Source organism: Papio anubis, chromosome 18, assembly GCF_008728515.1.
Source record: "Papio anubis isolate 15944 chromosome 18, Panubis1.0, whole genome shotgun sequence".
NCBI classification, from domain to species: domain Eukaryota; kingdom Metazoa; phylum Chordata; class Mammalia; order Primates; family Cercopithecidae; genus Papio; species Papio anubis.
The window spans coordinates 44,954,688-44,982,090 of NC_044993.1; the positions used below are offsets into that span (position 1 = coordinate 44,954,688).

Genomic DNA, 27,403 nt, shown 5'->3' on the forward strand with positions numbered 1-27,403 from the left:
CGCCTCTATATCACCCTCTCATCTAGCTTGCTAAATTCCTGCCTGAATAGAACTGAGAGCAGTCGCTCAAGGTGCTGCTCTAACAGTCACTAGGGCAACTACTTTTCACCCAGTGTCCTCTGGAAAAGAAAGATCTGGAGGATCAGGCCACTCTTTTTCTTCAAAATAATGAGGGTGTTCAGAAGGGTAGGAATGAACCTGTCCCTCCTTTGCTGCTTTAGCTTTAGCTGGCAAACAAACCTGCTCTGTCATCTCTTCTGTTAATTTGTTATACTTTCCTTCCTCCTCATCATGAGTGTGAAAAGGTTCCAAGGTGGAACGAACCAGAGCCCACACTTGTTCCATTGTTACCCTGATGCTTCCAAGCTCCCCTTCTTACTCACCACGGGGATTGCTTAAGAGTACTCAGGTGTCCTACAGCTTAGTTCCACGTTCTCCAGCCCTTGCTCCGGTGACCATTCAACCTGGGTTCGAGCCCCCACATTGGGTGCTGCTTGCCAAGACCAGCTCGGTCAGGAAGACCCTAACCCAGCAGCGCTAGAGGAATTAAAGATACACACACAGAAATATAGCATGTGGAGTAGGAAATCAGGGGAGTCACAGCCTTCCGAGCTGAGAGCCCTGAACAGAGATTTACTCACATATTTATTGACAGCAAGCCAGTGATAAATATTGTTTCTATAGATTATAGATTAACTAAAAATATTCCTTATGGGAAACAAAGGGATGGGCTGAAACAAAGGCTCTGGCTAGTTATCTGCAGCAGGAGCATGTCCTTAAGGCACAGATCGCTCATGCCATTGTTTGTGGTTTAAGAATGCCTTTAAGCGGTTTTCTGCCCTGGGTGGGCCAGGTGTTCCTTCTTCTCATTCTGGTAAACCCACAACTTTCAGCGTGGGCATCATGGCCATCACAAACATGTCACAGTGCTGCAGAGATTTTGTTTATGGTCAGTTTTGGGGCCAGTTTATGGACAGATTTGGGGGCCTATCCCCAGCAGTTAGGCAATTATGTGAAGTTCACAAAGTATAGGAGAAGTTCCAAGAAAATGTCAGAGCTGTAACTACTCCTAGAGTGTGCTTTGAGGCTGCTGTCTCGTTCTCAGGGTGTCCCCAAATCCTCCAGCCTGGACGCTGCCTCCAGGGTCCACCCTTGTGGGAGGTCCCACTGAGACTTCCTTCACCAGAGCCCAGAAAGAGCCAAATCAAGCTCAGCCCACAGTGGCTGCTCACCCCGGGGTGATCTGTCTGCTCTGCCGTCAGTTACACCACTGCTGTCTACTCTCAACCAAGTCCACCCTACAAAGAGACGTGGGCGGCCATGCCCTATCATGCCTTTGGTAACAATCCCCTTGCATCTCACCTGTCTCCAGCTCCCCACATTCCTTGAAGCTTGGTTTCCTTTATCAGGATTAGGGGTTTTCAGTGTGGCGGGGACTCTTGATAGTCGCAGAATGGCATCTATGAGGCCAAACCATGTCTGAATTGACACTCCATATACCTATGTACTGGCCATGTGGTTTGGCAACTTTGTGAGCCTCAATTTCCAAGTAAGTAATATTCCTCTAATTAAAAGTTTTCACAACTTCAAGTTCTTGTTAATTGTCCATGTCAAGATTACAGGCTAAATTATGGTTCTATTCAGCTGACCATGAGACGAGGAGATCATCCTTGACTATCCTGGTAGGTGCAGCAAAATCACAAGGGTCCTTAGAAGTGAAAGGATGCAGGAGAGAGTTGGCCTGGTGTGATGTGAGAAAGACTGGACCTGGTGGTCACTGCTGGCTTTCAAGCTGGAAAGGGACCAGGAGTGAAAGAATGTGGGTTCTTCTGTAGACTAGAAGAGGAAAGAAAAAGAACTATTTTCCAGAGACTCCAAGGGGAACACAGCCTAGAGGACAACTTAATTTTAGCCTGCTGAGTCTAATTTCAGATTTCTGACTTCTAAGTCCATAAGATCATAAATCTGTTTGTTTATTTATTTATTTTGAGACAAGATCTTGCTCTGTAGCCCAGGCTGGAGTGCATTGGTGTGATCTCGGCTAACTGCAACCTCCGCCTCCCAAGTTCAAGCAACTTTCCCACCTCTGCCTCCTGAGTAGCTGGGACTACAGGCACACACCACCACACCTAGCTAATTTTTGTATTTTTAGTAGAGATAGGGTTTCACCATGTTGGCCAGGCTGGTCTTGAACTCCTGGCCTCAGGTGATCTGCCTGCTGCGGCCTCCCAAAGTGCTGGGATTACAGGTGTGAGCCATCTGCCCAGACAGTAAGATAATAAATTGATGATGTTTTGAGCCACCAAGTTTGTGATCATTTGTAATGACAGTCATGTGAAACCACACCACAGATATGGAAAGATGTTCACCTTCACTTACCATGAAAGTCATGGAAAAAAATAGATCATCTTTTTTTTTTCTTTTTTGCCTACTAGGTTAGCATTAATTAAAGAATGTTTTAAACGAATAAAAAAAAAAAAGAAAGAAAAACCTTAATATCCTTGAGCCAGTCAGTAGAAAAAATGATACCATGGTTCCTTACTGGAGAAAGAAAAAAAAAAAAATTAGCTCAAACACTTAAGGTGGTAATTTGGAAATATACATAGCTATTTTACATGGACTTGTCCTCTGACCCAATATACTAATGGCTAGAAACGTACAGTCTTCTATTTCCCAAAGCCTGCTAAACAACATGTACAGAATTTTTTTAAAGCAGCTTTATTGAGGTAAAATGGAATATCAATAACCGCATATATTCAACGTGTAAAATGTGTGAAGTTGAATACCTGTTGAAGCCATCACCACAATCCACAGCGTGACCTTCCCATGACCCCCAGAGGTGTGCTCAGGCTCCGGAATCGGAATCTCCTTCTCACTTTGCATCGGTGTGCGGCCCTCCCGGGAAGCGCAGCCCCGGGCACCCAGGGAGGGAGGACGGCGCGCCGAGGTCCCTGCGGGGCGGCGGTGGAGGAGCGGTGTCTGGTCGGGTCCGAGCCAGCGCGAACCCTGGGCGCGTCACAATCTGTGCGGCGCCTGTGCGCCCGGCGGCTGCTGTCGGGAGGTCTCTGTAGCCAGTTCCTCCTGCGGGAACTTGGGGGCGGCTGGGGGAGGCGTGGCTCCGCGGGCGGCTGGTCCCAGCTGAGCTGCGGCCGGAGCTCTTGGGGCACCCGGGGCTGTCCGGTGACCTGGCCCAGGCCGTGGGGACCTCATGACCTCCGCGGGGACGCGCCGGGGGCGCAGCCTGGGCCCGGCTGCTCCTGGGCTCTGGCCAGGGAGTCGCAGAGTGGAAACTCCCCAGAGGCGCAGGGCCTGGTGACAGCGTCCTGGATGCAGGACTTTGGGTCAATGGGCTCTGGGGGCGCCCTGGGGCGCGGCCCGGGACATGCTGGAGTTCCCACAGGTCAGTTAAAGGGCGGCCGGGAGGCATCGAGGTCGGTGAATTGTACAGACCATCCTAAATTATCACATAACGTCACGTCTTCGCTCCTTTGCTCTCAAAGGGATACCCCCCTCCCGCCACCCGCGCCGCCGCCCATACCCTTGTTTTTCTTATTCAGTGGTGTGCTCCTGAGGTGGATGAGTTTGCAGCTTTGCTTTGGCAAACCTTTTGAACCCGACCTTCCTAATGGGATTGGACTCACATCTAGGAACAGAAAAGGGAGCCTAGGGAGGTCGCGCTTCGATCCAAAAGCAACCCCGCAGCCCCCACCTTGCCTTGGGACAGCAGCCTTTGCGCAGCCTTAGAAGCCCGAAAAGGCCACAGCCCAAGGACAGGACCGCAGCCCAGGAATGCGCTTGTCCTGCTCTCAAATCCTGCGACTTCGCCTACCCATTGCAATCTTGACGTCGTTGTATTTTACCAACTAGATTTTTGAAACTCTTGTTTTTGGACTTCAAAGGGTTTTGTTGTTGTTTTTTTTTTTTAAATCAAACCAACAATTTTTAAATAGATTTGATAAAAATCTTGTGATGGAAAATGACGTGATAATTCTCAACTCTAATGGACTTTCTGGCCGTGTTTAGAAGAGGATGTGGGCACCTGAGTCCCTCCCGGCCAGGCTCACTAACTGCTCAGGACCGCGGGCGACAAGGGAAGGAAGCCATACACTTGGCTCCCGGCTCCCTTTAGAAAAATGACACTGAGAAGCAAAGTCCTCCTCCTAGTAGACTTTGAGGCTCAGATACTATTATTATTATTATTATTGAGATGGAGCCTCACTCTGGGCTCACTGCAACCTCTGCCTCCCGTGCTCAAGTGCTATTTTTGCCTCAGCCTGCTGAGTAACTGGGATTATAGACAGGAGCCACCATGCCCAGCTAATTTTTGTATTTTTAGTAGAGACAGGGTTTCACCATGTTGATCAGGCTGGTCTCAAACTCCTGACCTCAAATGATCCACATGCCTCCGCTTCCCAAAGTGCTGGGATTACAGGTGTGAGCTACCACGCCCGGCAAGGCTCAGATTTTAATAACAGAATTTCCATGGCTGGATGATGTCACACAGGACTTACTTTTAAGCTTTGTTGGGAAAAAAATTAATATGAGTCCTATAAGTAAAACAGAGCCCTAGAGAAGCAGGTCCACACTCTCAGTGTTTTGGCTCTGGAGTATGACGGTTCCTACCAATGACAGCTACACAGACATTTGAACAGTTCCTACCAATGATAGCTACACAGACATTTGAACGGTTCCTACCAATGATAGCTACACAGACATTTGAACGGTTCCTACCAATGATAGCTACACAGACATTTGGAGGTTTTGCCTTCTTTTAGGTAAATTCAAGGAAGATGATCTGTAAACGATCAGTGTCACATTTCTACTTCTTTGGTGGAACTCAGGCAGATAGCGGTGGGAGCTCCAGGAGAGAATTTCACGTGATTATTTATACTCCTCTTGTCTAAATCACCCCACTACCTTCTGGAGATACCACAGCAGCCTCTCTACTGGTTCCCTGATGCTATCTTCATCTACAATCTGTTTCCTTACTGCAGCCAGAGCGTTTTTTTTTTTTTTTTTTTTTTTAAACATGATATTTCCTTGTTTAGAACTGTTCAGCAGTTTTTGTTGATGAATAAATTCCAGGCCGGGCGCGGTGGCTCAAGCCTGTAATCCCAGCACTTTGGGAGGCCGAGACGGGCGGATCACGAGGTCAGGAGATCGAGACCATCCTGGCTAACCCGGTGAAACCCCGTCTCTACTAAAAAAATACAAAAAACTAGCCGGGCGAGGTGGCGGGCACCTGCAGTCCCAGCTACTCGGGAGGCTGAGGCAGGAGAATGGCGTGAACCCGGGAGGCGGAGCTTGCAGTGAGCTGAGATCGGGCCACTGCACTCCAGCCTGGGCGACAGAGCGAGACTCCGTCTCAAAAAAAAAAAAAAAAAATTCCAACATACCCTGGCATTAGAATAGCTTAACAGGAGTGGGGAGCGGAGGGCTCAGAAATCAGAGCATCTGAGCAGATCCCATGTTCACTGAGCTGTGTGAGAAGACACATTACTTCTCATTGTTTGCCTCTTCAGTTTGTCTTAAAAAAGAAAAAGAAAAAGAAAAAAAGACCCAGGAAAATCACAAATTTCCCATACCTTTCTTTTTTTCTTTTTCTTTTTCTTTTTTTTTTTTTTTTTTGAGACACCCAAGCTGAGGTGGACTAATGCTTGCTCACCCAGGCTGGAGTGCAGTGGTGCAATCTCAGCTCACCACTCCAACCTCCACTTCAGGGGTGCCAGCGATTCTCCTGCCTCGGTCTCCTGAGTAGCTGGGATTAAAAACGCCCACCAATACACCCAGCTAATTTTTGTATTTTTAGTAGAGATGGAGTTTCACCATGTTTGCCAGACTGGTCTTGAACTCCTGACCTCAGGTGATCTGCCCATCTCATTCTCTCAAAGTGCTCGGATAACAGGCAGAGCAACCACACCCGGCTATTGATACATTTCTTAATACAAGCTCCTTGTTCTGCTATTTTGATATATTAAATATCCAGCAATAAATTTCTAGGTTCAAAAATCTACAGAAATAAAATTAAACCTATTGCTGAAGACAAATTTTGTATTGCAGTTTTATGAGCTTTCATTCCTTCTCCACTTGCAGGTAAATGCTATTTAGCAGCATGAAGACATTTCACTTCTGTAGAAGGTATTAGAAACGATATAGCAGTAATAGAATTTGTAACTACAAAACTGTGCACCCTTAAGATTGAAAATTCAACCACATCTGTCCTAAAACATTTGTGATGAATAATGTGTCAACAAAAAATATACAGTCATTATAGTCAACTCAATTTGTACACTAAAGTCTTTTTTGTTTGTTTTTGGGGGTTTTTTTTGAGATGGAGTTTCACTCTTGTTGCCCAGCCTGGAGTGCAATGACACAATCTCAGCTCACTGCAACCTCCACCTCCTGGGTTCAAGCGATTATCCTGCCTCAGCCTCCCAAGTAGCTGGGATTACAGGCACCTGCCACCATGCCTGGCTAATTTTTTGTATTTTTTTTTTTTTAATAGAGACAGGGTTTCACCATGTTAGCCAGGCTGGTCTTGAACTCCTGACCTCAGATGATCCACCTGCCTCAGCCTCCCAAAGTGCTGGGATTAAGGCGTGAGCCACTGCGCCCAGTCTAATTTATACACTAAAGTCTTTTATATTTTAATTTGGGGCACTAACTCCATTATGTGACACTCCTTCTGTTTGATTTGTTTTGTTTATGGTATCAGCAAAAACTCTTAAGTTGTAAGAAGGAAGAAAGTGTAAAAAAACAAAATATTCATGAAAAATGTAATTATCATGAGTACACAAACTCTAGAGGTTACAATAGAAGTTTTAAATGGAAAATCCAATCGATACAGTAATTTGCAAGGTTGGGAGAGGGGATGCTCATGGACAAATGGGCCTCTGACATCTGTAGAATCTTTAATTTGGTTCATCTACCTTCAGAAAACCTTTCACAAAAACATGACATTTGCTATAGAAAGATCAAGTAGTTTATTCCCTCACACATACAAAAATAGGAAACTGAGGCTTACAGAAGCTAGATTACCTACCTTGAGATATGTATATATCTATATCTATCTCTATATATCTATGTATCTATATATCTATGTATCATCTATATATCTATATATCATCTATATATCTATATATCTATGTCTCTGTATATCTCTATATATCTATCTATCTACCTATATCTATCTATCTATCTATATCTATATAGATAGATATATAGATAGATATAGATAGATAAAGGTAGGTAGATAGATAGATTTTTTTTTTTTTGAGCCAGAGTCTCGCTCTGTTTCCCAGGCTGGAGTGCAGTGGTGGGATCACTGCTCACCACAACCTCCACCTCCCAGGTTCAAGCAATTCTCCTGCCTCAGCCTCCAGAGTAGCTGGGACTACAGGTGCACGCCACCACACCCAGCTAATTTTTTTTCATATATATTTTTAACTAGAGACAGGGTTTCACTAAGTTGACCAGGATGGTCTCGATCTCCTGAACTTGTGATCTGCCTGCCTAGGCCTCTCAAAGTGCTGGGATTACAGGTGTGAGCCACTGCACCCAGCCAATTTTTGTATTTTTTGTAGAGACGGGGTTTCCCTGTGTTGTCTAGGCTGGTATCTTAGAACTCCTGGACTAGTTAGCCCAGCATGGTGGTACACACCTGCAGTCCCAGCTACTTGGGAGGCTGAGGCAGGAGAATCACTTGAGCCTGGGAGGCAGAGGCTGCAGTGAACTGAGATTGCACCACTGCACTCCAGCCTGGGCAACAGAGCAAGACTCCATCAAAAAAAAAAAAATACTCCTGGGTTCAAGTGATCCTCCCACCTCAGCCTCCCACGTTGCTGGGATCACAGGCACACACCACCACGCCTGGCTAATTTTTGTATTTTTTGTAGAGACAGGGTTTCCCTGTGTTGCCCAGGCTGGTCTTTTAGGACTTTTGGACTCAAGTGATCCTCCCGCCTTGGCCTCCCAGTGTACTGGAATTACAGGCATGAGCTGCTGCATTATTAATATATAAATGCATCAAATGTATCGGGGATTCCAGTGCATTCTAAGAGGACCTGGACGTGTTGGGATGTGCCCGGAACACTAGTGGGCATGGGCCACCCATCTGCATTTGCAGGAGGACTGAAAAATATCCAGAGGGCAAAACCCTTTAGGAGCAGCCAGAAGCAGGCCCTAGAGGCAAGTGGGGCATCCAGGGTACAACATTTAAGGAGGCCCCCCTCTCAGGAGCTGACCCTGCACTTTCACGAGCCTGAGAGAGAGGGCTTCCTTAAATTTCCCACTAACTCCTCCTTTGTCTCACCAAATCGCAGCCCTGGTAAGAAGCCAGAAGTGGCTGGGCTTGGTGGCTCACGCCTGTAATCCCAACACTTTGGGAGGCTGAGGCAGGCAGATCACCTAAGGTCAAGAGTTTGAGACCAGCCTGGCCAACATTGTGAAACTCTTTCTCTACTAAAAATACAAAAATTAGCCGGGTGTGGTGGCGGGTGCCTGTTAATCCTAGCTACTTGGGATGCTGAGGCAGGAGAATCACTTGAACCTGGGAGGCAGAGGCTGCAGTGAGCCGAGATCGCGCCACTGCACTCCAGCCTAGATGACAGAGCAAGACTCCGTCTCAAAAAAAAAAAAAACAGAAGCCAGATGTGTCCAGCTTGTTCCAGTGGTCAGAACTGGGGCACAGAGTTTTATCATAAGACCACATTGCAGCTACTAACTGGAGTAAAAAGAAAGAATTTACTACAATGATGTAGCAGACATTTGTAATGCAATGTGAGTATTTTGTTGTACAGATGGGGGTTGGGTGTCTTGTTATGTTGCCCAGGCTGGTCTTGAATGCCTGGCCTCAAGTGATCCTCTCAACTCAGCCTTCCAAAGTGCTGGGACTACAGGTGTGAGCAAATTGCTGGGTCTTGATGAGGGTAAGGGTCATGTTCCAGGGTCAAAGTCCAGCTGAGAGTCATCATGAGGATCAGAGTGGGGGTCAGTGTCAGAGTGAGGATGAGGAGTGTGAGGCAAACATTCAAAGCCAGGGTCAGGGCGAGGGTCAGAGTCAGTTTCAGGGTCAGAGTTTATCACAGAGTGAGAAAGACTTAGTGCCAGGGTCAGCCTGAGTGTGTAGGTCAGGCTCAGCATAAGTTTCAGATTCACAGTAGGTTCAAGGACATGGTGAAGGTATGGATAAGGGTTCTTGTAGAGTCAAGGTGAGGTCAGGATCAGGGAGACCATAAGGGTCAAGTTAGGGTCAGTGGAAAGTAAGCAGCAGAGTCAGGGTCAGGCAAGGGTCAGATTTATGGTCATGATGAGGGTCATGGTGACATTAAGATTCCAGGCCAGGGGAGGGTCAAGTTGAGTGCCACTGTAGGGTTAGCTTCAATGTTCGGGTCGGGATTAAGGGTGAGGCTAAAATTGAAGGCAAAAGTGAGGGTCAGGGTCAAGTACAGAATCAGGGTCAGGGTGAGAATGAGATGGAGTGTGTAAGTGACAGTAGGATCAGGGTCTGGTGAGTGTCATAGGTGCAAGGTGAGAGTGAGCACCAGGGTAAGGCTCAGGTGTGGAGGAGGGGGTGGTGTCAGAACGAGAGCAAGGTCAGAGTCAAGGTGAGAGTATATGCTTCAGGGTCAAGAATCATGGTTAAAGGCCAGGTGCAGTGGCTCACATCTGTATTCCCAGTGCTTTGGGAGGCTAAGGTGGGAATCTTGCTTGAGGCCAGGGGTTCAAGACCAGCCTGGACAACATAGTGAGACCCCCATCTCTACAAAAAATACAAAAAAAAAAATAGCCAGGCATGATGGCATGCACCTGTGGTCCCAGCTACTCGGGAAGCTGAGGTGGGAGGATCACTTGAGCTCTGGAGGTCAAAGCTGCTGTGAGCCATGCTGGCACCACTGCACTACAGCCTGGGCAACAGAGCAAGACCCTGCCTCTTAAAAAAAAAAAGAAAGAGTCATAATTATTATCACCATCTAGGTCAAGTTGAGGATCAAGGGTCAGGGTCATAGTGAGGGTCAGAGTCAACATCATGCTTAGGGAAGGGTCAGTGAAGGTCAAGTTCAGGGTAAGGGTCAAGGTAGGATTCAGGTTGAGGGTCAGAGACAGGGTGAAAGTTAGGATCAGGTAAAGTTTAGGGTCCAATTCAGCATCAGGATCAATATAAGAATGAGAATGAGAGGCAATGTCAGTGTCAGAGTCAGGGTCATTGTGAAGGCAAGGTGTCCATTATGATCAGGAGCAAGGTGAGGCTACAGGTGAGGCCCAAGTTCAGGGTCAGCTCTAGGTCAGGTTCAATATCAGTGTCAGGATAAGGGCAGGGTTATGGCTATAATGTTTTATCATTTATTTACAATATTATTTCTAGTATTAATTCAGATACTGCTACCACAGCAAAGGAAGGTTATTCTTGCTAATTCTAATTTATTTTCCTTCAGGAACAGTAATGGATTTGGGGCACTCACTGCGTTAGTAATTTTATTTTTATTATTATGAACCATCAGGTTCAGATCACCATCTCTGAAAAATCAAAATATTCTCAGTTTTACTTCTTGTAGATTTACAACCAGTCACTTCGTTGATAGTAATGTGAGAGCAGAAAGTGCAGGTAACAGATTTTTCTGTCTTAAAAATATTTTTTGCAGCTTCTCAATTGCACAAGCTTAGAATGTTGGAACTTCCCAGTGATAATCTTTTCTACCTTTTACCTGTAATTGGTCATTTTCCTTTGAGCACCTGAGAAGTGGTTAGCTCAGCAGCTCCCATAGCTGGATAGTTATAAAGGTATGGAAAGTTCATCTTCATGAATTGAGCCAAAGTGGCTTCTGACATTCTTTACAGCTAAGCTGACAGACAGATACAGTGGTCGCTCCGTATCTGTGGGTTCCGCATCTGTAGATCCAACCAACCAAGGATGGTAAATATTTGGGGAGAAAAATGGATGGTTGCCTCTGTACCGAACAGGCTTTTTTTTATTGTCCTTACTCCCTAAATAATACAGTGTAACCACTATTTACATAGCATTGACGTTGTAGTCGGTATTATAAGGAATTCAGCCACGATGTGACGTACACGAGAGGATGTGCATGGGTTACATGCAAACACTTCGCCATTCTGCATAAGGCACCGGAGCGTTGTGCTGTGTGCTCTCCTAGCCTCCCCCAGTCACCGTCTTCCACCCACGCACACCAGGCCAGGTTTCTCTTGCAAAGGTGAGGCTGCCGACTACTGCCGCCTCGGGCCCCGGTCCCCATTCACGGACTGAGATTTCCTGAGGGGTGCCGTGTAAGGCCCCAGCCTCTGCCTGGACCACCGACCCCACCCCAGAGGTGATCGCCGCCTGCTTCCCTGGGAGGCGCCACTCCCCCAAGCTGGGTCTACGGCCGACCACACCCTAGGGTTGGAAGCACCGCTGGGGACCCTGAGCTGGTTCCCTTTCCACCCTGATCCAGGCTGCAGAGACCCAAAAAACAACAGTCGGTTCACAAGTCCCAGAAGAAAACTTGCTGGAGGTTGACACTAGGAGCAATCCCTCTGGGACCCAAACTTTTCCCGCGTTAGAGAGAACACGGAAAACGTCCACGGCGGCGCCTTCCAGCTTCCCGCGCGCACCCTGAGCCGCCTCTGATTGGTGTGCGGAGCCTCCTAGCCGCGCCCCCGCCCCGCGCGCCCCCGCTCCCCGCCCCCGGTACCCCCAACCCCCATCCAGCCCCGCCCCGCCCCGGCACCCCTCCGCGCACCCCTCCGCGCACCCCGGGCCCGGCTCCGCACCCCGGGAACCCACTCCCCCCGCGCGCCCCCGCACCGCGCACTCTTCCTGAGCGCCCTCCCCTCTGCGCCTGGAGGCTTTTCCTGGAGACTGCGACGCCGGTCTAACAGCTTCATTTCGTTTTTAAAACGGTCTTGAGTCTGGCCGGGCCCTGGTTCCGCCCAGAGCCCTAAAATAGAGGCTTCGAGTCTGGAGGTCTGGGAGAAAGGGAGCCTAGACCGGGAATTGACCTGAGAAGCTTGGGGCGGGGGAAAGGCGGGCTCCTCTGCTTCCCAATCCTGGCATCTGCGCCCAGGGATGTTGGAGCCAAAGGGAAGGGGCTCCCCGGCTTGAAACCTAAGTGGCGCGCTGAAGGGTTCTCAAGATCCCTTACAACTCTAAATTCCTACGATGCTTGGGCCTCCGGGGAGGTATTCTGCGGTAGTCAGAGTCCGAAGATCCTAGAATGTTGTTTGAGCTGGAGCTAAGGACAGGGGATTGAAAAGTCGAGGCGGTGGACCTGGCGCAGGATGAACAAGACTGGGAGACTTCCAGCAGTTTCCTCCTCGACAAGCAGGTCACAGGACAACGTCTGGAGGGCTTCTCTCCCCTTTTCTTGTTTCTGCCACCCCCTCCCCCGCGCCTCCGCACTCTCTCTAGTCCCGCCTTCCTGGCCCTCATTCAGCCTGTTTTAGTTTAGAATCCCTGCCCAGTGTTCACTCAAGGCTGCTAACCTCTGCTCTAAGGAATTAAGCTTCCAAGAGCATATCTAAGAAGGAGGGCGGAAGGAGAGGGACCGACTGCCTCCACATGTCAGGTCAGACCGTGAAAGAGAAGCCAGGAAGTCCAACAAAACCAGCACTGGTCTTTATTGAGGTGTCAGTGTAGAGTGGCGGGAGCACAGCCTAAGGACATGAAGGTCAGAGTTTCTCAGAGAGGAGGGGCTGGGTCCCTGGGCTAGGAGGAGGGCGGTGGGTGACTCCGGAGCTCATGAGACTTCAGGAAGTCCCTGTACTTGGCCAGGAAAGGGTTGGCCAGAGTGTTCAGCTCTTGCCGAAACTCCTGCAGAGCCCTGTCTCGTTCTTGGGGCTCCCCTGTCACCTGCTGCCTGTAATAGTTGATGTAGAAGTTCATCCAGTCCTCCACCACAGTCACCATGTCTTCTTCAGAGATGAGAGGATCATTGAAGACCTGGGGGGTTGCGGAGAGGCAGTTGGCAAGGGAGAATGTGGTCAGCAGTGGGATTCAGGAATACCCAGAATAGTGCCACGGCACCAGCTCTCACATCCTCCTTCCTCTGCATTGTATCCCGTGTCTCTCATTGTTTCCAACAATTCCACCATTACTTCATCAGCTCCAGTTATCCTCTGTTTTCTGCCCTCATCCTCCACTTCCCCAGCACCCCCCAGTCTCCAGGCCAGTCCTCTGAAACGAAAGCCTGAACTCACCTGCTGATTCAGCAGAACACTGAACTCCTGCCGTCCTGCAGAAATGAGATCCTTATTGGCCTTAAGAAGAGCCATCTGCCTGGGTAGAGAAAAGGGTAGAATTGACATATCCGTTTCCCTCCTCACTGGGTATTTCCCCCAATTTGCTCCCGCCCCTTAAAAATTCTTCCCGCCCTGCAGGGCCACCTCCTTTCCAAAACCTTTCACATCCTGCTCTGTTCTGAGGTCACGATTTTCCCAGGTTGGGCTCACCTTCAGGTCTAACAAGGTGTATATGTCTCACCCACACTCTTGAGGGTGCGTGAATCGCTCTGTGCCAAGCTATAGATGTAGGCAGTGAGTCAAATGTCAGCCTAAGATAGAAACGCCCTGCATCTAGGTCCTGAAGGAGGGTGATAGGTCATTCTGGGGAGGAGAAGAAGGGAGAGGCTTCCCTGAAGGTAGAAAGATAACAAGGCCAAAAAAAAAAAAAAGATAAATGAGGAAACCCAGGAAACCAAGAATGCAAGAGTCAAACCAGGGACATGTCGTTGCCCTTGGCCCCATATTTAGTATCCAGGCTTGAAAAGCTATGGAAATTGACATTTACTGAGCCCTATTACATGACAGAGGCTTTTGTGTATTCACAACGATGTGATGGCAATTATTCTCCCAATTCAGAGATGATGTATTAATAGCAGCTTGCATTACATCTATTCATTTGCGCCAAGCACTGTTTCAAACATGTATAAAATATTTATCCTATAAAATTTCTTTTTAGACACATTTTGCAGATAAGCCATCTGTAAGCATGTAGACCGAACTCCACCACGCTGCACTCCACAAGAATGGAGATGAATAGCCGGGCGTGGTGGTGGGTGCCTGTAGTTTCAGCTGCTTGGGAGTCTGAGGCACGAGAATCGCTTGAACCCAGGAGGCAAAGGTTGCAGTGAGCCAAGATCACGCCACAGCACTCCAACAAGATGAAGGAGATGCATTTGTCTTCTTCACTACCCCGTCAACAGGTACCCAATAAAGCAGAAATACTCTTTTTCTTCTTTTTAAATATTTTTCCTGGTATTTTCCATTTTCAGTAGATGTTTCTCAAATTTCAAAATCACTATATACTAATTTAAATAATTAAAACAATACAAAAACATACACTGAAAAACAATCATTTTTGCCCCTCCAAAATAACCAGCATTAAACATGGTATATTTCCTGTCACTTTTTTTTTCCATTCAAAACCCAACATTCATAGGTACCTATACACTCATAAAGCTTTGTTGATTTGCCTTTTTGGTTGTAGCATTTTAAAATCAATATAGAGCAAAACTGACTTCCTTTTGGTGTACAATTTATTAATTTTTTTTTTTTTTTTTTTTTTTTTGAGAGGGAGTCTCCCTCTGTGGCCCAGGCTGGAGTGTAGTGACGCGATCTCGGCTCACTGCAAACTTTACCTCCCAGGTTCAGGCGATTCTCCTGCCTCAGCCTCCCAAGTAGCTGGGATTACAGGCGTGCATTACCACGCCTAGCTAATTTTTGTATTTTAGTAGAGATGGGGTTTCACCATGTTGGCCAGGCTAGTCTCGAACTCCTGACCTCAAGTGATCCACCCACTTCCCAAAGTGCTGGGATTACAGGTGTGAGCCACTGCATCCGGCTTACAACCGCGGTTAAGATACAGAATGTTTCCATAACCCAAAAACCACTCCTTCATGTTACCCTTTTGTAGCCACCCCTCCCCTCACCCATAACTTCTGGCAACCACTTATCTGTTCATCACTACAGTTAAGTCTTTTTCAGGATGTCATATAAATGGAATCATACAGTCTGTAACATTTGAGGCTGGCGTTTTTTGGTCAGCATGATGTTCTTGAACTCCATCCAAGTTATTGCAAGTGTCAGTGCACACAGTGCATTGTATGGACGCACTGTAGTTTGTTCATTCAGCCACGGAAGGACATCTAGATTGTTTGCACTTTGGGGCAAGTGTGAATAGAGTTGCTATAAACATTTGTGTACAGGTTTCCATGTGAACATGTTTTCATTTATATAGGGTGGAAAGTATGTGTTACCAGCCAGACACGGTGGCTCACATCTGTGATCCCAGCACTTTGGGAGGTCAAGGCAGGCGGATCACTTGAGGTCAGGAGTTCGAGACCATCCTAGCCAACATGGCGAAACCCCATCTCTACTAAAAATACAAAAATTAGCCAGACATGGTGGCATGCACCTGTAATCCCAGCTACTAGGGAGGCTGAGGCAGGAGAATCGCCTGAACCCAGGAGGCAGAGGCTTCAGTGAGCCAAGATCATGCCACTGAGCTCCAGCCTGGGTGACAGAGTGAGACCTTGCCTCTAAATAAATAAATAAATTTATTATCTTACAGACTTAGAGGTCAGAAATCTAAAATGAGACTCACTAGGCTAAAATTAAGTTGTCCTCTAGATTGTGTTCCCCTTGGAGTCTCTGGAAAAGAGTTCTTTTTCTTTCCTCTTCTAGTCTATAGAAGAACCCACGTTCTTTCACTCCTGGTCCCTTTCCAGCTTGAAAGCCAGCAGTGACCATCAGGTCCAGTCTTTCTCACATCACACCAGGCCGACTCTCTCCTGCATCCTTTCACTTCTAAATAACGTTTCTTAAATATTTCTTTAAAAATAATTCGTTACCAGGTGGGAAAGATCAAGATTCCAATGCCCTTTCAAAACTCATTAAGGAAAAGTTTCATGAAGGCCTCTGGTACACTCCAGGAAACTCAGAGGAGATGGTGCTCCCTCAGATGCCTTAGAAGGCCGTGCTGCCATGAACACATCTAGCATTGAAGCCACGCACAGCGGCTCATGCCTGTAAGAGGCAGAGACGGGAGGATCGTTTGAGCCCGGGGGTTCAAGACCAGCCTGGACAACATAGTGAGACTCCATCTCTTAAAAAAAGAAAAGAAAAAACTTCTAATTTTGTTCATTCCTCAACATTTCCTGGCACAGTTGGAACTAATCCAACTCCCTGGACTATAATGAATTTCAGGGTAACATTAGTGAGATATGAAGAATTGAAGTCTCTTCCCTCAACCCAGTGTCTTGAGAATAGCAGGGGAAACTGATTCCCTCCGAGCATGCTAGATGAGTCAATGAAGGAAGGGTTGAATGTGAGGTTACAAAAACACATTTGCTAAAGAAATTGTAGAAAACCAGGATCACAAACTCATTCTGCAACAGAAAAATAAAGCACTGCTGATTTACAGAGGAATTCACAGCTGGTGAGGTCTCTTAAATTAAGAAACCTAATAGGAACTCCCTCATCGAGGCAGGCTCTGCTTCAGCTGAACAAGAAATTAGCCCAGGGAGGAAAAGGGAACTGTTTGGACTTCCAGGAAGGCCTCTCCTTCCACTGAGAGGACTGCAATGAAGACCTCAACCATCAGGGAAAGAAGAGCCTCCTCCAGAAATCTGATTGGAATTGATGACACAAATTCCACTCTCAGTCAACACAGAAGCCTCACTTGCTCGTGGCGGTACCAGGTTAGAGTCAGGGCCAAAAGGTTGTAGATTTCGTGTTACGTGGTTTCCCCTGTGAATGTTTTGGGAGGGAGGTGAGAGCTGAACTGGTTAGGTGGAACCTTGCTCTTATTTCCTGGAGATGTGACGTTTTGGGGACCTGTTCCTGCTGTGACTGGCACAGCAATCAGGACCTGCAGCCACCAGAGTGTCCCAGGGCTGGGGAGGAGACAGGGGCCTTGCACATCTGAAGGTCAGCATCTGGGCAGTGTGGCTACTAGCAAGAGGGAGGAGCTTGCTCTGGATCCATTTGGGAGAGACTTGTCCCTTTCCCCTCTTTTGCCCCACCCCCGGGACACTTTCCTGTCCCTGACTCCCACTTGACTTTGTTTTCACTGATTGGAGCTTAGCTCAGAAAGTGGAGGGGGCTGAAGGTATGAGTTATGGGTAGGGGAATTTAAGTTTGGGAATTTAAGTTTGAGGCTCCCTTGGCACTACCAGCCACACCTGCAGCCACATGAGGGTCCCAGTGCTGGGGCAGGGGGCAGTGAGATTGGCCAGGAACCAGAGTCTCCTGGGGACTCGCAGATACCTGCCGCATGCATCCTGAGGGTGCTGAGGGAGACCCAGCCGAGATCAGCTGTACTCCTGGGTAGGCGAGAGCAGGCTCTGAGGGGGACCCAGCCCACCCAGGAAGGATGCCCAGAGTGGCTTAGTGTGCACCTCCCACTTCTGCCTCTCCTTTGCCACTGCAAGCAAGACTGGGGGTCAGGAGTTACAGCTGCCAGAGTCCAGAACGGGCCCCTCCTCCCCAGCAATGTGAGTGGGGTCAGGGACCTCAGGTCAAATTCAAGGAAAATCTTCAAGCCACGTGGTGTAGAGCCAAAGCTAAAGAGGCCACCCTAATAATAGACAGCGGCAGCCCCTTACAAACATGCTCAGACTCATAGGATCTCAAAATGCAATTCTCCACAGTAGAAAGGACATCTACCCCAACAGAAGACTGCACTCCTAGAAAAACTGGGGTCATCTGGCCCATTATTTGAAGGTAGACCTGTATGTTCAAATTATGTTCATAGAATAAAATTCATGACATGAACATTTTCTTTGGAAAGAAACATCCCGGAAATGGCTCCTGGAGCCTAAAACATCCTGTGGCACTTCCTTGAGGGCATGTACGTCATGACTGCTACAATTATGATGAGAACCGAGTCTTATTTTCCTACTGGTAAATAGAACAAATGGAGACAAGGCCTGGGCAACCCCACTGTATGTTTCAGGAGGAAAAGTAATGTCAGCTAGGGATTAGACTTTCAGATAATCTTTCCTTTAATGGTCTTCAAATTCTTTCATCCCATCCCTCTAAAGAATCTTTGTGTTCACTCCCACACAAGTTTTGTAGACATTTATTTTTGCCTCATACATTTAAATCATAGCAAAGGCTTTTAACTGTGACAGGATCCAAACACATTTAAACAAACCGCACATCACTCTTGTGAATGTGTCCAACACAATGTTAATGGAGTGGTGATTTGGCCCTGACCACTATATATTTTTTTAAAAACCAAACAAGTTCTTCCTTAGCAGCTGGGAGTTTCACAACACTCCTTTTACTTCTCGAACTTGTATTTCTATTCCACTACCCCACTTAAGTTGATCCTAAGATAACTCACATGCTTTCATGCTTGTGAGTATTTTGTTCAGTCTCATTCTACTTACTTGCAACTTCTCTCATTCGTTGTGTCTTTCTGTTGGTCTCTCTGTCTCACTCTCTCTCTGTATAGATACATGGATGGATAGCTCTGACATACATATTCAAGAGGAAATTTATTTTTATATATATATATATAAACATATATAGACACATATTTAGTAAAATGCAGTTTGCCAAAGTGAATGTTTCAAATTTTAATAAATAGTTATGAAACAGAAATTCTAATTGTATTGGAAATAAATCCTCTGATCAGCTGGAGGCATAGAATTGAGGGAATTGTTGAAGGGTCCCCATTCTGGTGGTCTGGGACGATGCCCCTTGTAAGTCAGGCAGGTGAGGTTGGCAAGCGGGAGAAGGAAGGAAGCGTGAGAAGGGTCTGGGAGCGGGGATTCCCCTGGACACAGTTTCTGGGTCTAGTTGATTTTGAGAATGAGTGAGTATGGACTTCAAAGATCTGGAATTTGATTCTCTAAAACTTCCCAGGACAACACACCCACTGGAAGGGTTCTTCCTGCTCATCTCAGGACCATGGTGCGCTGACTGCAGGGGTCTCTGAAATACCTGGATTACTAGGAGACAGCGGAATTCTCACTACTGCTTCTGCTTTGGGGAACTCCACCCCACACTGCAGAGCAGAGGAGAGTGAAAAGGTTAGATAACATGGAGTGTCAATTCAGACGTGGTTTGGCCTCATAGATGCCATTCTGCGGCTATCAGGAGCCCCCGCCACACTGAAAACCCTTATCCTAATCAAGGAAACCAAGCTTCAAGGGATGTGGGGAGCTGGAGACAGGTGAGATGCAGGGGGATTGTTACCAAAGGCATAATCGGGCATGTGCCACCAACGTCTCTTGTTGTGGACTTGGTTGAGAGTAGACAGCAGTGGTGTAACTGACGGCAGAGCAGACAGATCATCCGGGGTGAGCAGCCACTGTGGACTGAGCTTGACTTGGCTCTCTCTGGGCTCTGGTGAGGGGGATCTCAGTAGGAAACCCCACAAGGGTGGATCCTGGAGACAGCATCCAGGCTGGAGTATTTGGGGGTATAGGGGGCAAACTAAGCTGGGGTTCCCACAGGAGCCAGTTGAGGTGTAGGCTGGGCTGGCAGCTGGATCTGTGAATTGTACAAGGGACCCTGTTTGGTCACTGAAAAGAAAGGCCTCACCCGCTTTGATTTCAAAGTGATTCCCCACCCCTCTTATTTGTAGTATTCAGGGGCATGCTCATGAGGTTGAAGAGTTTGTAAATGTACTTTGCAAATCATTTGAAACTGACCTTCTTATAGCAACTGTATTTAACATCTAGTATGGAAAATAGGACCTATGAGACACCTTCTTTCCAACCAGAGAAGCGGAGTTGAAGGTCCCCTATTTCGCTTACAAAGTGACAACTGCATGTTTGGAAGGTCAGCCCCATGTGTGACCTATGTAGCTTAGAAAGACTGTAGCATCCTGAGGACAGGACAGCGGTCCCGAAGCTCGAAGCTCGCTCTGGGAGTAACTCTGGCTCTGACACTTCATTAGAACTTCCCCTATACTTTGTGAACTTAACACAGTTGTTTTGCCAACCAGAATTTTGAAACTGATGTTTATATACTTAAAAGGTTTGTGCTTGTTTGTTTTGAGACATAGTCTCGCTCTGTCACTCAGGCTGGAGCGCACTGATGCAATCTCAGCTCATGGCAACCTCCACCTCCCAGGTTCAAGCAATTCTCCTGCCTCAGCTTTCTAAGTATCTGGGATTACAGGCACCTGCCACCACGCCCAGCTAATTTTAGTATTTTTAGTAGAGATGGGGTTTCACCATGTTGGCCAGGCTGGTCTCCAGCTCCTGACCTCAAGAGATTCACCCACCTTGGCCTCCCAAAGTGCTGGGATTACAGGCATGAGCCACTGCACCAGGCCTTAAAAAGGTTTCTTTAATCAACCAAAACTTTTAAAATTGACTTGATAAAAATTTTGTGGTGGAAAAAGATGTAGACTAGTATTTAGAAGACCGTTCTGTGCACCTAAACCCTCCTCATTGGACGTGGCTGGCTACTATGAACACTGTGAGAATGAAGGACACTATCTCTGTGGCAACAAAAATGAACACTGTGAGAATGAAGGACACTATCTCTGTGGCAACAAAACATGTGCGGAGACAAAGGCTCAGCTACATATTTATGGGCTGTGGTCTCCAATGAGACACCCCAAATCGACATTTCTACTTTTGTCCCTGCCGTCTTATTGTAATTAAAATTGTAAAATAGTTTCACACATTTTATTCTATTTTAAAATGTGTATTCCACTCATTTCTATTTCTATTCATGAATCCACAGTACACTGTTTTAATTCCCATGTTTTCTTTATTTTGTTTTATTTATAAATATTTATAAAATGTTTATAAAAATAATTTTTTTTTCCTATGAAGTCTTGCTTTGTCACCCAGGCTGGATTGCAGTGGCGTGATCTCGGCTCACTGCAACCTCTGCCTCCTGGGTGCAAGCGATTCTCCTGCCTCAGCCTTCTGAGTAGCTGGGATTACAGGTGCCCGCCGCGACCCGGCTAGTTTTTGTATTTTTGGTAGAGACAGGGTTTCACCATGTTGGTCAGGGTGGTCTCAAACTCTTGACCTCAGGTGATCTGCTTGCCTTAGCCTCCCAAAGTGCTGGAATTACAGACGTGAGCCACCGTGCTGGGTCCCCATGTTTTAATAATATATGACAGGGGAAGTCACTCTTTTTTTTTTCATTTCAAATTGTTCATGGATTTTTTTGTTTACTTTTCATAGCAATATATTTTTTAAATCTTCAGAACTCAAGTACATGATATTATATTTGGGTCAAACTGAAGATATAGATTTATTCATAGATTATTGACTTCTCAATATTGTTGAACTTTCCTACCCAAACATTTGGTGTCATTATTTTTCATCCGTATACGTCTATTTTCATGTTTTTCAGAAATCTTTTACACCAATTTCTTACTAAATTTATTAGACATAATTTTCTGTAGAATTCTGCCAATTTTTTTGCATTGATGACCATAGTCACATGACATTCTCATTCATTCTATTAATGTGATTAATTTCATTAATGAATTTCTTAATATTGAATCATACTTCCTTTTATAACATAAAGGGCGATTGATTATGCATTAATATACTGATGCAATAGTTTCTAATACTTAATATTTTACTCTTAAATGTATATGTTACTAGGCACGGTGGTTCATGCCTGTAATCCCAGCACTTTGGGAGGCTGAGGGGGCAGATCACCTGAGGTCGAGAGTTCAAGACCAACCTGACCAACATGGATAAACACCATCTGTAATAAAAGTATAAAATTAGCTGGGCGTGGTGGCACATGCCTGTAATCCCAGCTACTCGGGAGGCTGAGGCAGGAGAATCACTCGAACCCGGGAGGCAGAGGTTGCGGTGAGCCGAGATCGTGCCATTGTACTCCAGCCTGGGCAACAAGAGCAAAACTCCGCCTCAAAAAAAGGAAAAAGTGTATGTCCTATTTGTCTACAGTATTCTATATGGCTAAATCTAGGCAAGGTTCTGGTATCACCTTTATATACTCTTCCTAAAAGCTATTTTAGGAAATATTTACCTCTCTATAACTCTTGAGTAGTTTAACTAGAATTGATTTATTGATTACTTTATCGGTAGAATTTCCCTCTCAACTACATAAACTTGGTGCTTGTGTGTGGGGGGAAATTCCTTATTAAATATCTTTGTTTCTTCTATGAATATTGTTCAGTTTAGAGTCTATCTCTATTGAGTTAGATTTTGATAAAACATATATTCCAAACACACACACACACTTATGTATATATGCAATCTACATGTGCGTATCAACTTGTATTGAATTACACAGATGTCTCTATTTTGTCAATGTTGAACCTCACATTCTTCCTGGCACTGTAATCTGTTGACAAATCCTTCTCAGGTTACTTGTGTGATCCCATTTCTCTATTTATAATTCAATGATTGCTCATTTAAAGAATTTGGGGAGTAACAGAAAATTAGAGTTTCAGCAAAAACACATCCCAGGAGGCACAGAATCCAGCACCCACCGTGCTTCATTGTCATCCCCTTCTGTCTCAGACTCTGCATTTTCTGCTCCCTCCAGGACAGCCCCTGTCTGCCTCTCCAGGCACTGTCATCTCTCTGGAGTGCTGCAAGGAAGTGGTCATTGTTTTTGGTCATTGTAACTGGGACAAAGTTCTTCAAAAATATTTTCAATTCCTCAAGTGTGTACTGTCATTGCTGCCCCAGGTGAAAGTATAATTACAGTTCTGTGGGGAGGTGAGGTCACAGGATCCCGAGACCATATCTCTGACCTGGCCGCCTCCCTCCACACCCTCACTGGCCTTCCTGACAGTCACTGAGTTCCACAGCCCCGCAGCAGGGAGGCGCCTGGTGGGTGTGTTACATTTTGATCTATGAGAGAGCGCCTGCAAGGGGAGGAAGTGTGTCAGGAGGTGGGGGAAATGCTCTAGTGTGGAAAGGGGACTTCACTGGGCCAGAAACTGACTAGTGCCAAGGCCGTGTGGGGAAAGGAAATAATTGCTGGGTCATGGGCTAAGTTGTAGAGAGGGAACAAAGTTCTAAGAACATGAGCCAGTCCCCAACTGCGGCTCATTTGTGTCATTGTTGGTTTTTGAGGCAACAGGCCAAAAATCTGTTGTTTTTTTTTGCTTTGTTTTGTTTTATTTGAGACAGGGTGTGGCCTTGTCACCCAGGGTGCAGAGGGACCATCTCAGCTTACTGCAACCTCCACCTACCAGGTTCAAGGGGTTCTTGTGCCTAACCCGCCTGAGTAGCTGGGATTACAGGCATGCACCAACATGCCTAGCTAATTTTTTTTTGTATTTTTCATAGGTTGGTCTCGAACTCCTGACTGCCTGCCTCGGCCTCCCAAAGTGCACCATGCCTGGCCCCCAAAATCTGTTTTTGTTTATCTTTCTTGTCTAAGATCTCCTTACCCGTAAATTGGGAATAATGGGTTTTTTAAAAAGTTTTGTAGTTTAAGTTGGAAATTAATCCACTAGTTGTTCTATCAATTCCACAAGAGTCAGAAACATTTCTAGGATAAGTGGAAGCATTTCTACCATTCCTTCATGCCTGTGATAATGTATAAGATGTAGCTGATTAAATTATCTTACTCTTTTTCAAAAGTATTAAATATAGGGCTTTAACCTACTCTGGACATACAAAGTACCTAATGGAGACTGTGATGGGTGGTGACAGGAAACATCTGGTCCCTGAGAATGATGAAAAGACCATATTCTTTCATGAAGCCAGGGGAGGAGCGGTCAAGGAAACGTATCTTGGTGACCTTAGGTTTTCATATGAGAACAAAACTCATGGACTTCAGTAGTTTTCATAAGTAAGTTATTTGGTAATATTTACTCTGTCTTTAGAAATGTTCTAAAGCCATTCTTTGGCTCAATACTCAGTAACACTTAATTCCGTGAATAATTTTCCCTACCTCAAGTTTTCCTTTTACATAATAGACTTATGTTTTAATATATATAACAATTCTGACATTGAAATACCTTTTTTTTTTTTTTTTTTTTTTTTTTTTTTGAGATGGAGTCTTGCTCTGTCACCCAGGCTGGAGTGCAGTGGCGTGATCTCGGCTCACTGCAGCCTCTGCCTCCCGGGTCAAGTGATTCTCCTGCCTCAGCCTTCCAAGTAGCTGGGACCACAGGCGTGCGCACCACCACGCCTAGCTAATTTTTTCATTTTTAGTACAGACGGAGATTCACCATGTTGGGCAGGCTGGTCTCGAACTCCTAACCTCAGGGGATCCACCTGCCTCGACCACCCAGAGTGCTGAGATTACAGACATGAGCCACCGTACCCAGCCTGCTCATCTCTATTTTTTAAAAAATAAAAATTTATACTTTCCACAAATAGGTATTTGGACCCTACTTCGTGCCAGGCACTGATACAAAGCCCTGGGAATAGATTAGTGCTCCTGGATCTTATGATCATTAGGGGAAGCGACAGGATGAGTGGCAGGGGTGAGGTTCGAGAGATGGGGCAGGGACAGATCTGCAGAGCTTTGTTTGCTCTGACAAAAAGTTCGGGTTTTATTTTCAAGTATGAAGAAAAGCCATTGAAGGGTTTGGAGGAGAATGTTGCAATCTCCTTCCATAAAAGTAATGAGAAGCCACTGTGAGGTGTTTTTGTTGTTGTTTTTGAGACAGAGTCTAGTTCTGTCGCCCAGGCTAGAGTGCAGTGGGACAATTTGGCTCACAGCAACCTCTGCCCCCCAGGTTCAAGCGATTCTCCTGCCTCAGCCTCCCAAGTAGCTGGGATGACAGGCTAGTGCCACCACGCCTGGCTAATTTTTCTATTTTCAGTAGAGATGGGGTTTCACCATGTTGGCCAGGCTGGACTCAAACTCCTGACCTCAAGTGATCCACTCACCTCGGCCTCTCAAAGTGCGGGGATTACAGGCATGAGCCACTGTGCCCAGCCCACTGAGAGGTTGTAAACCAGGAAGTTGGAAGCTGTGTGGAGAGTGACTGCAGGAGGCAGGAATGGAAGAGGGGAAATCAACTAGGGGAAAGTCGAGGGGCTGAGAGCTTGGAGTATTCTGCCCTGTGCTTGATATACTGGTGATCTTTGAAAACACAGGTTTGAACTGGGCAAGTCTACTTAAAATGTAGATTTCTTTCAACCAAATACAGATCAAAAATATAATAATGGCTGGAAGTGGTAGCATGCACCTGTAATTCCAGCTACTCAGGAGGTGAGATGGTAGGATCACTTGAGCCCAGGAGGTCAAGGCTGCAGTGAGCCATGATCACACCCCTGCACCCAGCCTGGGTGACAGAGTGAAACTCTATCTCCAGAAAGAGGAAAGGAAGAAGGGAGGAAGGGAAGAAGGGAGGGAGGGAGGAAGGAAAGGAAGAAGGAAGGGAAGGGGGAAAGGAAGGAAGGGAGGGAGGGAGGAAAGGAAAAGAAGGGAGGGAAGGAGGGGAGAACAGAGCAAGAAGAAAAGAAAGGATACCAACATTTTTTCTTATTCAGTTAAATAACAAAAGGAAAAGGAAAGAAAGAAAATACAGCAGGCCCGATGCAGTGGCTCACGCCTATAATCTCAGGACTTTGGGAGGCCAAGGCGAGTGGATCATGTGAGGTCAGGAGTTTGAGACCAGCCTAACCAACATGGTGAAACTCGGTCTGTACTAAAAATACAAAAATTAGCCAGGCTTGGTGGTACATGCCCGTAATCCCAGCTACTTGGGAGGCTGAGGTAGGAGAATCACTTGAACTCAGGAGGCGGAGGTTGCAGTGAGCCGAGATTTTGCCACTGCTCACCAGCCTGGGCAACAAGAGCGAAACTCTGTCTTAAAAATAAAAAAAAGCAAATACAGTAACGGAGGGATGCAAAAGCCACATATATGCAGAGCCAACTGCAAGATGAGTGTGTGCAGGTTTTGGTATACTCCAGGGTCTGGGAACCAATTCCCCAACTATAACAAGAGACAACTGCACTGTCAAATGACAGGATTTAGGTGCAGGCCCTCAAGAGACCTCATAAGGTAGAGAAATGTTACAGGCCGAAAGAATGAGGGTCATGATCAACTCAGTATACCACTGGAGGCTATATGAGTAAACAACAAACTGTTTCTTGTAAATGCAGAATGTTGGCAACCTGACAAACTGCATCTGCCACCCAGAAGGAATGCTGAGGGCAGTCATGCCCCAAGCACAGTGTTTCTTGCAAATTAGGTACATCTGAAGCCTGTTAATAATAATATAAACCTGTTATCAGTTAAGCAGCCAACTGATCATTACCTCCTCCTCCCTGCTCTTGCTACCCAATAAATATGAAGGGCTGTGGAAGCTCAAGGGCTGCTCACGAGAAGCAGGGAGCTCTCTTCTTCTTCCCCTGGACCCTTCCTTTAAAACCGTTTCTTTTTCTTTAAGTTTTCATTTTCTACCTTCATCCCTTCATTCAGTCTTGTAATGAGGGTCTCAAGGAGTAGCGTCAGTAACTGCTGTAATGACGGTCTCAAATAGTAACAATAGTAACTGTCATAGTGATGTTCTCAAGTAGTAACAGTAGTACAGTAGTAACTGTCGTAACTGTCATAGTGAAGGTCTCAAGTAGTAACAGTAGTAATATCGTAGTGAAGGTCTCAAGTAGTAACAGTACTAACTGTTGTAATGATGGTCTCAAGTAGTGATGGTGGCTTTCAGCCCCAGAGAAAGTGGAACTATCACTCATCTCTTTGTCAAGCCACCTATCTGCACACTCGGGTCACAGGGAAGTGTATGATGGGGTTCTTGCCCTCAGGCACTTACAGTCCACTTGGGAAGACAGGACATCGATACCTAACAAAAGCAAATGCAAACTGGCTCCAGACAGCATAGGCTAAGGGCTAAGTAAATGCTACAACAAACAGGGCTGTCATGGTCTCTGAGTAGGGAGAGGTCAAGGTGGACAACGGTGATCAGTAGAGCTGCGGTGGGTTCATAATTAATGTGACCGTATATTCCCGTTTGCCTGAAACAGCTCCACTGCAGACCTGTTTTCCCAACACAATTATTACCAGTGCTTCCTTTAATGACCCTCTCAAAAGTCCTGGTTTGCACAATAAATTATGTAGTGACACTAGTCATGAAGGCCACCTGCCTCACATGGAGCCAAGCGCCTCACATTTGAACACTTGATATTATCTCCAAATAAGAACCAACACTTAAACAGTATGTACTATGTGCTAAATACTTTAAGAGTTTTGCACATACGATATGACTTTTTTTTTTTTTTTTTTTTTTTTGGCGACAGAGTCTTGTTCTGTCGCCCAGGCTGCAGTGCAGTGGTGCAATCTCGGCTCACTGCAACCTCCGCCTCCCAGGTTCAAGGAATTCTCCTGCCTCAGCCTCCCGAGTAGCTGGAACTACAGGCGCCCACCACCATGCCCGGCTAAATTTTTGTACTTTTAGTAGAGATGGGGTTTCACCATGGGCCAAGATGGTCTTGATCTCTTGACCTCGTGATCCGCCCACCTCAG

The 27,403-nt window shown here is 46.3% G+C and overlaps 1 protein-coding gene across 6 annotated transcripts; it reads right to left on the reverse strand.

The window, feature by feature from the left end:
- Nucleotides 1-12,588: 12,588 nt before the first annotated feature.
- Nucleotides 12,589-26,363, reverse strand: AHSP (alpha hemoglobin stabilizing protein). Of its 6 annotated transcripts, XM_009196328.4 has the most exons (5): nt 26,184-26,363; nt 22,442-22,543; nt 18,387-18,443; nt 13,192-13,270; nt 12,589-12,934 (listed from the first exon to the last, which is right to left on the reverse strand). In XM_009196328.4, exons 4-5 carry the CDS (start codon nt 13,264-13,266, stop codon nt 12,701-12,703), a joined length of 309 nt encoding a protein of 102 aa, XP_009194592.1. In that variant the 5' UTR covers nt 13,267-13,270; nt 18,387-18,443; nt 22,442-22,543; nt 26,184-26,363; the 3' UTR covers nt 12,589-12,700. The 6 variants fall into 6 exon arrangements, with proteins under 6 accessions (XP_009194592.1, XP_017808790.1, XP_017808789.1 ...); XM_017953301.3 differs by lacking the exon at nt 22,442-22,543; XM_017953300.1 differs by lacking the exons at nt 22,442-22,543; nt 26,184-26,363 and having other exon boundaries at nt 18,387-18,462.
- Nucleotides 26,364-27,403: the final 1,040 nt, after the last annotated feature.